This window comes from Arctopsyche grandis, chromosome 2, assembly GCF_051622035.1.
Source record: "Arctopsyche grandis isolate Sample6627 chromosome 2, ASM5162203v2, whole genome shotgun sequence".
NCBI lineage: Eukaryota > Metazoa > Arthropoda > Insecta > Trichoptera > Hydropsychidae > Arctopsyche > Arctopsyche grandis.
In genome coordinates this window covers 35,566,726-35,579,288 of record NC_135356.1, presented here as the reverse complement: position 1 = coordinate 35,579,288, position 12,563 = coordinate 35,566,726, and the positions used below count along the sequence as shown (strand labels likewise).

The 12,563-nt window shown below is 29.7% G+C and overlaps 1 protein-coding gene across 5 annotated transcripts in view; it reads left to right on the top strand.

Moving 5' to 3' along the window:
* Positions 1-12,563, top strand: part of LOC143922616 (uncharacterized) — a 245,997-nt gene that overhangs the window by 112,536 nt on the left and 120,898 nt on the right. For 4 of the 5 annotated variants that reach the window (XM_077445942.1, XM_077445943.1, XM_077445944.1 and 1 more), the window contains exon 4: positions 11,048-11,191. In XM_077445942.1, coding sequence (XP_077302068.1) covers positions 11,048-11,191 — 144 coding nt within the window. The remainder of the gene's footprint in view (positions 1-11,047; positions 11,192-12,563) is intronic. The other variant, XM_077445946.1, reaches the window with a different exon arrangement.

The following is a 12,563-nucleotide window of genomic DNA, read 5'->3' as shown; positions in this document are numbered from 1 at the left end:
CCTATTCCAAACCAAATCTAAAGCTTCATTTCTTTTTGGGGTCAAATTTCCGTTATGAAATACGAAAGCACGACAAAGGTAGGACCTCACGTCGGATGATCGATGATTTTGGCACGATTTCAATTCCACTGGCGTCAGTCAGTATGGTATATTTTACGAAACGCATAGTCTACATTCCGACGATTTTTGTTTCTGTTGATTATTTATTATACATACATATATTATGAATGTTTCATTTGTTCATTGTGTTGCGTTGCTTGCGATTGTTGCGTTGCGATTTTTGTTCTCGCTGTGCGGAGAAATTTTTCACTTGTGCGAATTTTGCTTTTGTGACATTTGATCGTTCGAATTAACTCATTTGTGCTTTTTTTCAATTAATTTGAAAGAGGTGGGAACTCGCGGCGACACTGTGTAGAACAGCATGCCAGATCGTGGTGGACTAACAAGGATTGGCCTTCGTCCATCCCGACGGTGGCCCTACGGCTTCCTATCTGAAGGTACTTGAACAAAAGGTTACAGTGTCTGGACTTATCGGGATTCAATCAATTGTTAACTTTGTAATACGTACATACATTGTTTTCAAGCCAATGTTGGCCGCCCGCGGATTCGATCTGCTGTGTCATTTCCAATAGACCACCACAACCGACTTCTCAAAACTTGAACTTCTATTTCAAGAGTGTCTTTGTTTGTTTCAGCGATAGATCCCTTTGTTTTAAATTAATCAACGGTTACGATTGTATTTTTTTCACCTTTTTGTTGTTTTTTTTTTCACCGAAGTCTTCAAATCTTACATAAAATCAGTTCGAAGCCGGAAAACTGCTCGAATACAATTCTTTGAACGCTTTTGATTATTTCTGCATAAAGGAACCAACTCACATGAGTAATATTGTGACAATCTCAAATTATTCAAGTCAATTTTTTTTAGTAATTTGTTGGACTTTCAACGTTAGTAGCTTATTTTTCTTTTAAAATGATTTTTATTGTTCATAAATTATAATCAAAATACATCTTATAGATCATTATCTATCATCGCGATGAGCAAATTGTTTTCCAACTTATATTATATATGACTTTTGTTTATAATACAAAAGAGTATGCTATCTTTCGAGGACTTTGAAAGTTATTATTATATAAATGTATAATAGACATGAAATTTAATTTGAAGCTTTATTACAGCTTTTTGAATGGTTTTTTTTTTGTAATATGAAAACCTTTTAGATCTTAAATTTTCATTTTAAATAAAAAACATTTCATCCAATCTGCCTTTCAATAAATTTCTCGTAACATTTTTTGTTGAGGCAAATTCCGTAGACAGCAATTTCTCATCGTAATTTTTAAATTTTAAATCGCAGTATTGTAGAAAAATACTCCTATTGGTTGGTTCTTTCAGGCAAAAACACTTCGAATTAATAATGTTTAGAATTTTGCATCCATTTATATAATTTAATATTTTTTGACAATACCGTCTTTTGATTATATCATACTAATGCATATATGTATGTAAGCAAAGTATACATCAGTATGGTCTGTAGGCCAGAAGAATTCAACAATAGTTAATTTTATTTGCTCAAGTACAGGAAACGATTAAACTGATTTCGTTTTACAATAACTTTACGATAACCAATAACGATTCAATAATGCTATTTTGATTCAAAATTAATGGCCCCCTTAAAGTTTACACGTGACAGCACTACATATATGAGTATTTGCTCCAGTGCAGACGTTCAATGTACATATGTATATAAAGAAAATAGTTTGAAACCATTTGATGACGTGCATATTTATTAAAATCTCGTACTGATGTACACTTGGTTGCATAAAAATCGAAGAATTGTATCCGAACAATTGATAGAATAACAATGCGATGCTGAAATGTCACTTTTTTTGTCAATTTTCACACAAAATTTTGTATTATGTATACAATACATATGTATATATAAAGTAACGGTACCATTCACCGACATGACCCAATCCTCGAAATTCGACGATAGAAAGTCAAGTGTTTTATATTTTATTTCACGACTGATTGAAGCACGGCGAAAAATATTTAGGTTCGGCCATATGTATTTAGGTTCAACCAATGAGAATCGAGATTTAGAGTTTGCCTACTGCAAACACCGTTGAAACGAAATATAACTCTTATTTAGGCTGTAAGTAGTGAGAAATGGGAATAATCAGCGTTTGAAGTTGTGTTAAAAATCACTTTTAACATAATTATCATACCACTTTAAGGATGACTGGAGTAGTAGCTAAAGCTTTTATTTATTTATCAAAAGTTGAAAGCACTATTTTATGGAAAAAATTGCCGAAGATTGGGTCATGTCTGTAAATGGTACCATTACACTGTTCGACACGAAAAATGGTTCAGAGACGGGATATGACTTTTATTATAGATCCATGCCTAGTAAACACGAATCTGGTAATAAAAAAATGTTAATTGCCTCAGTTTAAACCAAAAAAAGTCTATTGATAACTGGCTTATCTCAATAAAATAAACGAATCCACAAGAATAGTCGAAATATGATTTTTCTAAGTGGAATTTTATTTAATTCTCATATAAAGACAATTTAATATATTATCCCTATTAATTGAATTCAGATTCGTGTAAATACGGGTAAATAATAGTACGAGTTTTAAGTTAGAAATTTTACCGATTTAAAATTCAGCACACTTCCAATTAACCCTTTTAAACGAAAACAAAAAATAGTGTGGCCAGAACACTATCCCAATAAACATGTTTCAATAGAAAATACTCAATATCAAATATTATTAACAGTGGGAAAAAATCCCAAGTTAAAATACGTACTTTTGACTTTTGATTTGAACTGGACGACTACTTAGAGAGATTTGAACGCTGAAAAGTACTGCAAATGAAAGATAAAATACCCGAATAAAGATTCCAATATTAATTTTGAACAGGAAATTCACAGATTTTGAGACATCGACCGAACAACACCAAGATATAGAAAAATCGCGCGATTTAAAAAACACATATATCTCAGAATTTCGAGCCAACCAACATTTTTTATTGCCAGATTCATGTTCACTGGGCATAGATCTATAAGAAAAGTCATATCTCGTCTCTGAACCACAAAATAAGTCGTCATTTGTCTAACAGTGTTATTTGTATGCGTATATATAATTTAGACGTCAAAAGCTTTTGTATGATTAATTTCAAACGTATAAATCGATCGTAGTACGAACGTACCGAGACAAGGTAAGCCTAAACTTTACATTTTCAGGCTTTCTCGGGGAATTCCCTCATGACTTTCAAACCATTTGAGAACGTTTCGTTCAGACACTGTAATTGCTTCGATTCAAGGCTGACCTTCCGAATCCATTGTTATTTTTTTTTCCAAACTCAATGATGTCATGCTAATGACGTTCCGAAGCCGCGAATTGTTAATTCACTACGATCTATATATTACACTTAATTGATGCTTTTTTACACTTATATTTTAATTGTGACGAATTGCCACGAGCTTTTCTAGAGACATATTCGGAAAGGGTGCAACTATTTGGGAATGACACTTCAGATTCAATGTACACATGGGCACAAAAAACTGCATGCATTTGCTCGAATCTTTCAAACTATGTATGTATGTATGTAAGAAAGTCAAAGTTAAATATGTTTACCATCAAATAATCATTTATTCATATTGCTTTCATTTTAATTTGAAAATAATTTAATATTTGATGGTTAATTGCTTTTTATTTATTGACGCCTGAAGTTGTATGGTTGATAGATGTGATCTGAATATGATGGGAATATAATTTGTTTTAAATTAAACTTTTCTTGAATTCGTATTTAAAATGTTCTTTAATCCTCATAGACCCAGTACAAGTTAAAATATTACAATTTATACATATATTGTACATACCCTGCCAAAACTTTTTGAGATATTTTTTCGATTTCGTTTTAAGGCTATATAAATTATTTACCCATTTATCAATGTCATTGCGGATAATCATATCTTAAATTAGGGGATGAAGAAAATGTCCAAATTGTGAATTTAAATAAATTGAGATTTTTTTATACATTATTTTTCCAAGCTATGTACATGTATGTATGTATATAAGATGTAAATTGCTTATAAAGAATTTTTTCTACCGAATAAATAGATTAATCATAATAAAATTTATAAATGAAAACTTGAAAGAATTGAAATTAATCCAAAGCATTTTATCGCATTATTTTTTGCAATTACAATTTGGAATTAGTTATTTTTTATGTGAGTTATATGAATATTTAAAATAACTTAAATCAATAATGAATAAAAATCAGAATTTTTAGTAAATAGTAATAAGAAATTGTAGCATATTATCCCATTATAAATAATTTGGATAGTTAATAAGTTGATAGCGAACCGATATTTTTTTCGTTCCGATTCGGTTAATATATATATATATATATATATATATATATATATATATATATATATATATATATATATATATATATATATATATATATATATATATATATATATATTTAATATATATATATATATATATATATATATATATATATATATATATATATATATATATATATATATATATATATATATATATATATATATATATATATATATATATATATATATGCAACGGGTGTACGTTAACAAAATACAGAATACATAAACAATCAGAAATCAGAAATACAGTAATACATATACAATCAGAATATATAGCATATAACAATTAATCAGAAATAATAATCATAGAGACATCTATGGATTATTTTTAGATTTTTTTGTGTACAATTTTTATACATATAATAAATACGAAATTATAGAGATGTCTATAGAGATATCTATAGATTTCAGATTACTGTGTATAATCATAACAAATTATACACAGGCAGATTTTTGTGACAACAGGATTAGATCTAATACCAATTTTCAGGAACCGTTTCAGCAACGATCAGATAAAATTGGCAAACTCTGATAGAGAAACGATCGATTTGGAGTCACAAAACCCCCAAATCTAACCAGCAGATGGCGAGGACTCGAACCTTTGACCTCAGTGGTGCTAAATATATACGCTACCACTAAGCCAAACTGCTGGCTATATATATATATATATATATATATATATATATATATATATATATATATATATATATATATATATATATATATATATATATCGGTTCAATTCCAGTTTTCGGTCTGAAACCAAATCCCGTAAAAGCCACTGAACGTCATTTGCTCACTTTGCAATTTCATCGTGGATTCTTTTAATTAATATTCTGATTTTCTTCGCCTATTTCGGTTTCTAACAAATTATAATCTAGCTCCATTATCTGTTGTAACATAGTAGATTTGTTTGATATCAATATTATATTTTTCTTAAGTTTCAAAAACATATTTTTAATATACTATATATTATATATTCCTGTATGTTTGTCCATTAATTTCATCATTCCTAAAGTATATATGTATATTAATTTCGGTTTCGCTTTTCGTTCCAGCAAAAATAACGGTTTTCAGTTCGGTTCTGGTTCGGGTCCCCGGTTGATAGTTCATAATTTTTTTACCCTCCAAGGAGCCCAAGGGTTGTTTATAATCGTTGATATTGTATAATTATTATTATGTACAAAAATATACATAAATACACTTAAAATTTCGATCTGAAACAACTTCATACGCCGATCGCGTTTTTAGCAATCATACATAGAATAAAAATGAACAGTCAAGTGTGGTAAAAATAGGCGGTTAAAATAAGAAACGAAGATTATAAAACATGCTATTTTAAAATGGTATATTTTAAGCTCACACAAGTTGGCCTTTACGTATTTCTTAATAAAAGTTGGAAAGCCAATTTTTAGTTGTTTTCGTCGGCTTTTATTTTGGGTAATAGAAAATTTCAAAAATCACGTACTCGAACATCCTCGACTCGAGTGCTGGGTTTGAATTGTGTAATTTAGATTTTTATTTAATTATTATCAATTGAAGAGAAATACAATCAAATTTACGTATACATACATTGAAAATGCTTACATTGAATATGAAAATGGAACCATGGGTCACTTGATCAAAAAAATTAATATAATAATACTGTGGTTAGAAGCCAAACATATACGGATACGGAAATTTCAACAAAATTGATCCAACTTTAATTTTTTAGACGTACTCCAAGTACGTTGCTCAAAGCCTATTTATTATATAAATTTTATATATTTATCTTGAATATTTTTTCAATTTTTTAAATGCGTTTTATTATTACTAAATTATGTTCACAATACATCTTATATTTATTTGAATAGCTACTGATATACTGAACATTTTCTATTTTACAATTTTTATTTAATTTTGTTAGTAATCATAGTATTATATTATTCGAATATACAGCATATAAAATATTGATTATAAATTTTCCAAAAGCTTTACAAAATATTTACAAAAGCGCTACTTAAGGATATTCACGTTAAATTGTATATGTTACAGTGAAATTGTTATTTTAAGTGAAATTAAAATTTCCCTAACTAATGAAGTGAAAACACCCCGAAATTATAATAAATTAATTAATTAAATGTTTTAAAATCGCCAAAATTTATTGCATAACATTTTATCGAAACGTAAACATATTTGTTTTTCTTAATCAGATAACTGTTTTCCTTGAAAATATTTTGAGTTTAAAGAAAAAAAAAAAAATTTAATATTCAGTAATTGGATTATTAGTCACATTGCGATCGCCCATAATACAACTTTTGCCATGAAGATCGCGAATACGGAATATTTCGCATTCGAGTTCTCGTTAGTTTGATAGTTATCGTTAGTATGATGGACTTTTCGGCTGTCAGATGTTCCGTTATAGAGATTTTAGTGACTTTTGGGCGAGCGCTTTGTGACCAATAATCACCGAACCGTATAACATATGTAGCTATTAAGTAGAAATGATTTTTCAACCTACAAGATATCAATTAACTATTGAATTGTGAAGCAATCTATAAAATAATCTCTAGTTTGTATTAGACCCAAATTTCACTAATCAGGGTCCGTGAATGTGTAATGTACTTAGTGAACTATACCTAGTGAATACCTAACTGGATATGAATTCACTTAAATGTCAGTGTAATTATAATTTCACTGTAACATATACATATGTACATATATACATAAATTATTAGTACATTGTAGAACAGTTGTCATTCTCCTGTGAAACTTTCCTTAACCTTTTGAAGGACAGAGCTTCGAGATAGAACGAGTGTCCCTAACCGGGGTTGAGTATGACCCCAATATTTTTTAATCAAAATACAGCTTTTCTCAATACAAATGGGTTCATAATATATCTTATTAATCATTTTATACATCAATATAAAAAAGTTTTAGTTCTATAGCATGTTTTTGACTATGTTTGTATTAAAAAATAACGACAAGCATCAACATGCCAACGCACATAGGTAAGGCCAACAGGCGACTGCATGACTCAATAGCCACGCGCCGAAAGCGACGAAAACAATAGCTTACGCAAATATAGCTGTCTCTTTCTCTCGCATTGATTCATCGATCAACAAGAATATGCAAGCGAACAGTCAAAAACATGACTTATCGCTACCGCCTTTAAATCATACTTTGGAACGTAGAAATGTATAAATGTATTTTTTTACGATGTACCCCTTTCTAAATCATACAAAATCTACTAAAATAAATTTCTTGTAGTTCATTCTAGGAATACAAGAAATATAGGGTGTATAGCTTTGAAAACCACATAGTTATTAAGATAAACGTAAAAATTGGGGCACTTGCATACCCCACTTCGGTGAGGGAGGGTTAACCTGTCGGCCACTGGGACAGTTTTGCATTTGTGCCAAAACCGTTTCGTTAATATTCGATCGCCAAAAATAGGCAGACGTTGAGGGGTTAATCGTGTTTGGTCGATATACTACACCACATATACGTACACTTATTACGTTCCACTATACATATTGCGTGTATAAACTTTCGCTGGTAATACATTTATGTACATGTGTGTATTTACTTGCGTGTAATATGTACATAGTACAGTGGCGTACGATTTATTTATACGCGTGTACACAATTGAGATGGATCGTCCACGTGCCGATTTATACATATGAATGTGTGTATGTGTTTTGAATTAACGATATCATTCATCCTTTCATACGTGACAGTATTCAATGTCTATTATGTACTGTTATCTGAAAACATTATAAATAGAGGCGGGAATGTTCGGTTTCGTAACGGAAACGAATTGGCAACTATGAGGCAATTGGTTCATATTATCTTTTTAATATTGTGATGGATTAGATGTTGTTTTTTTTATTGATTCATATTTCAAATGTTAAATTAATGAAATTAGGATATATTCCAAATCTTTTATGTACATACATACAAATGTTCCATATAAAGATTATTTCTTTAAATAATCTTTATGTAGACTAAATATAATATTATTAGGACGTAAAATAATTTCTTTATTTATTTTTTTATTATTTCTTATTTAACTATATAATATTATTACAATATAAATCAATGCAAGGTTTTTAACGATATAACTGTAAGCTTTGCTGTCCATAACATGACGTTGAAAATTAATTTTATCGTCTGAAAAATATAAATTTCCATTAATAAAAAATATATACGTATTCCATAAATAAATTAATAATATTAACAAATTAAGTATTTTATATTAAAATTTTATTAATGTAAATATTTCAAAATACGAAACACAAATTAACAAAAAATAAAAGTCAAATTGTGCCGACCGCTATACGCACGAACAATGTTGTAATTTTTGACCAAAAATGCAATGCAAAACTGAAACGAAATGTAATTGGTCATCGCGGCTCGAGTGGGGGGTGAATGCGATAGCATCTACATTTTACGTAAGTCTCGTGAGATTATTTTCATGAGATCGGTTTGACTATTAAACGAATAGATATAGAAAAACGTTCTATGCAACGCTTGACAAAAGAAAGGAAAATAATATTATTAATCACTAGTGTTTTTACCTCGGCTTCGCTCGGTATTCGTAATATAAACAGCTTAAATATGGCAAAACAATCTAATAGTAAACATTCATTTGTTTTTTTATTAAATTTATTTGATTCGAAAAAATATAATATTTAACGATATCGATATCGCTGTCGTAGAAACTTTGATTTGTTTTCGATGCTCCCACCCTAACCTTTAAACCATACATACATACAAAGTCTCTTTCAAAATTATATATTAAACTAGCTGAGGTCTTTAATAATATTACTGTGTTTATTGATATTTAATTTCAATTTTTAAATTTAATTTTTATTCCGATATTTTGTACGCTAATGGTATAAAAAGTTGACCTGGGGGCCGTTCGTTGGTTTGGTGCGTACGCTGCATTAAATATATTTTGTAAAATGTAAAATTTTCTCATAAAATAACTTTTATTTTATCTATGTACATATATGTATGTACATACATACATACAGACGAAGTTTCAATATATTTTTTTCCGATTTTTGACCACCATCGAGCAATTTGGCAAGTAATAAATGAATTTATTATATTGGTTCTTTATTTGAATTTATTATATTGGTTCTTTATTTGAATTTATTATATTGGTTCTTTATTTGAATTTATTATATTAGTCCGTCAATGCTATGAAATGGGCCTTTTTTCCAGGCCGCATTAACAATAAACTTATTTATCATTCAAAAAATTTCAATCCAAAATACATATACATATATAGATACGTTAACCTAGAAAGTGAGCACTTTCGCAATTATAATTTCTAATCTTACAATAATATTTTGTACAATTTTACCAATCATTAATTTATCAATACATCAAAAGTTTATTATCATATAATTTACCAAAAGTTAAATGTTCAAAAAATCGATTAAATGGAACTTGTTTTGGATTTGTTGATATTTCGAAAGTATTCCAATCTTACCTACATATATTAGCAAATCTTTATTAAAATAGTACGTATTTTATAATGTTTTTAATAATAATCTTGAATTTTTCATTTCTTTGGTAAATAAATATTATTTTTTTTATACTTTTAAAGTCGACTTTAAAACTCAGGATCCGGGCTAAGTCCCAAACGGGAGACCACTGTAATACATTTATTTTGGTAAAAGTGAAATTCTTTTCCATTAGATTAACACGTTTGGTGGAAATCTTACGCAGATTGCCGTGGAGAGTATCTTAACAATTTACAGTGTCTGATATTTTCAATATTTTATGAACGCACTCAAACACTCTCAGGGCTATTCAATTTACTTGGTTTAAATACAAAATTATCACCTTTACCTTCCTAATGCTTCTTATTTTGTAACTTTTAAGCTTTGCACGACTAAAATTGAACGAAAAATTGCTCCCGTAAACTTGTTTTTACATACCTAATTATAGCTTCACTTACGATTACAATTCAGGAAAAAAATTGCCTCTTATCCGATCGTTTTCATACTTCGCCATATTGCTCATTTTGGTCATCAATATAATTAAATGTATCCTCCGCCATTACGATGGAGAAAAAAAATCGTTTTAGACGGGTTTGAAATTTGAATTTCTGAAAAGTGCCTGACGTTTATCCAGTTTTTAGTTTCAAACATAGATGGTGGTAGTAAAATAAAATTATTGGTATTTTTATTCAGAATAATAATTTTATATACAAATTATAGAAGAGGTCTGTTTTTAAAAAACTTTTTTTTTTATCTATATGTTTATATATTTTTTTCACTGTTAAAATGAGTTGTGAAGTGGATAGCTAATTGTCATTGCTTCGATCTGACACAAGATTCAGATGTCATTTTTAATGAATTCTTTATTGCATGTTCATATAATTGCGTGAAATCAAGAGTGTGAAACATTTAATTTGAATGTTGAAGAGAACTGGCTCATAAAGCGCATATAAATAGACGGCTATTATCGATTCTGAGTCAACTAAAAATAAGCGTTATTCCAACTGGCTATAAATTATATTTTTAAATCAATCCGAATAGTCTGGAAAAGTGTGGTAAAAGTCAAGGTTGAAATTTACAATGCTAATTTCGATTAACGGACTGGTGTATTAATTGTGTGTTTGTTATTTACAGGGTGTCCTTTGGCAGCTCCAAAGGATCTATGGTTGAAACCCTCATATATGAGAGTCCACTACAGGAAGAGCCTGAAACTACTAGTCCTCAACTACCCTACGATGCTCCGTTTCCGTTTCCGGTAGACGTCGGAGAGCAGGAAGAGTGAGTACACTTTCTTTTAATGCTACGTGTATGTATGTATGTATATATGCAAAGTTCAACAAATTTTGAACAACAATTTAAAAAAGATAATCCCAACTTTGTATATACAAACAAACATGTATGTAGATTCAAATTTACATAGAATATTTTCGTATATAAATTGTTGCCGTACGATCACATCCACCGAAAACACACGCAAACACGTTAAAATTGTTTAGATACGCATACATATGTAGATACTCCATTTCATTGGAAAATCCCCGAGGAAGCGGGAGAAAAGAGACAAGGATGCGGGGGTAGAATTACCCAAACCAAAAAATTTCGCCAAACAGTAATAAAGTTCGAAATTCGAATGCGAAAAAGACACGCCTCGCAATATGCGTTCATTTCGAATTATGTATAATAAATTATCATTGTCCCCGAGCTATTTTCGGTTGTGCACAAACTATAGATATTGATTTTCTTATTATATGTATGTATGTATGTATGTGTATATATATTTTTTATGTTTTGTTTTGTAAGATGCTTTTCTTTGTTCCTGCGAACCTTGGAATTCAGGGTTGCGGCTTGCGGTTTCTACAAATTCTCCATATTAATTTGAGAATTTAATGATCGGTACAACTTCTGAGACTTGATAAACGACCTTTTATATACTTGAATAAGTAATCTTAATTGATTTTAAGTGAACTTTTTGAAGTGCGTCTGAGCTTCAACAACTTTTCGGTTGAATGTACTTTTACTAGATTTAATATTATTATTTATATAAATACGAGTTTGATCAGTTTATTAACGATTAAAGTTCAAAGAAAGCTGAAAACCAGTTTAAGGTCTTTGCTACCGTACCGTAACACAATATATCAAAATTGGTTATATAAACAGACCCACGTGCCCGGGCGTTTTTGTATGGAAGTCCTTTGATCCCGGATTCCGAGCCCTCTCAAAGCTCGTCTTTGGTCTTAGTTAGGTTTACCGTTAACGTGATAAAATAATTTAGTAATGCTGAGATGAAAACTTTGGATTTGTATATGTACTTTAACAACCTTTCTAACCATAACTCATGTAAGTTTCATCGCAATCGGTTGAATGGTTTAGGAACGAACGCATACGTGACATACAGACAAACAATGATTTACATACATAGATTTTTTTATTTTATTTCATAGCAAATGAACACTCGCCTTTACATATCGCTCTAAAGTCCACCTAAACATGTACAATACACTCAATCATAAGTACATAAGCATTTTATACAATGGGAATTCATACAAACATCCACAGTGACAGTGTTTTTCCATCATCTTATAATCAAATAGGGGAACCTCAAGACGCTGAATAACTTAGCAAGAGATATATGTCGATTTTATAGGAAAAA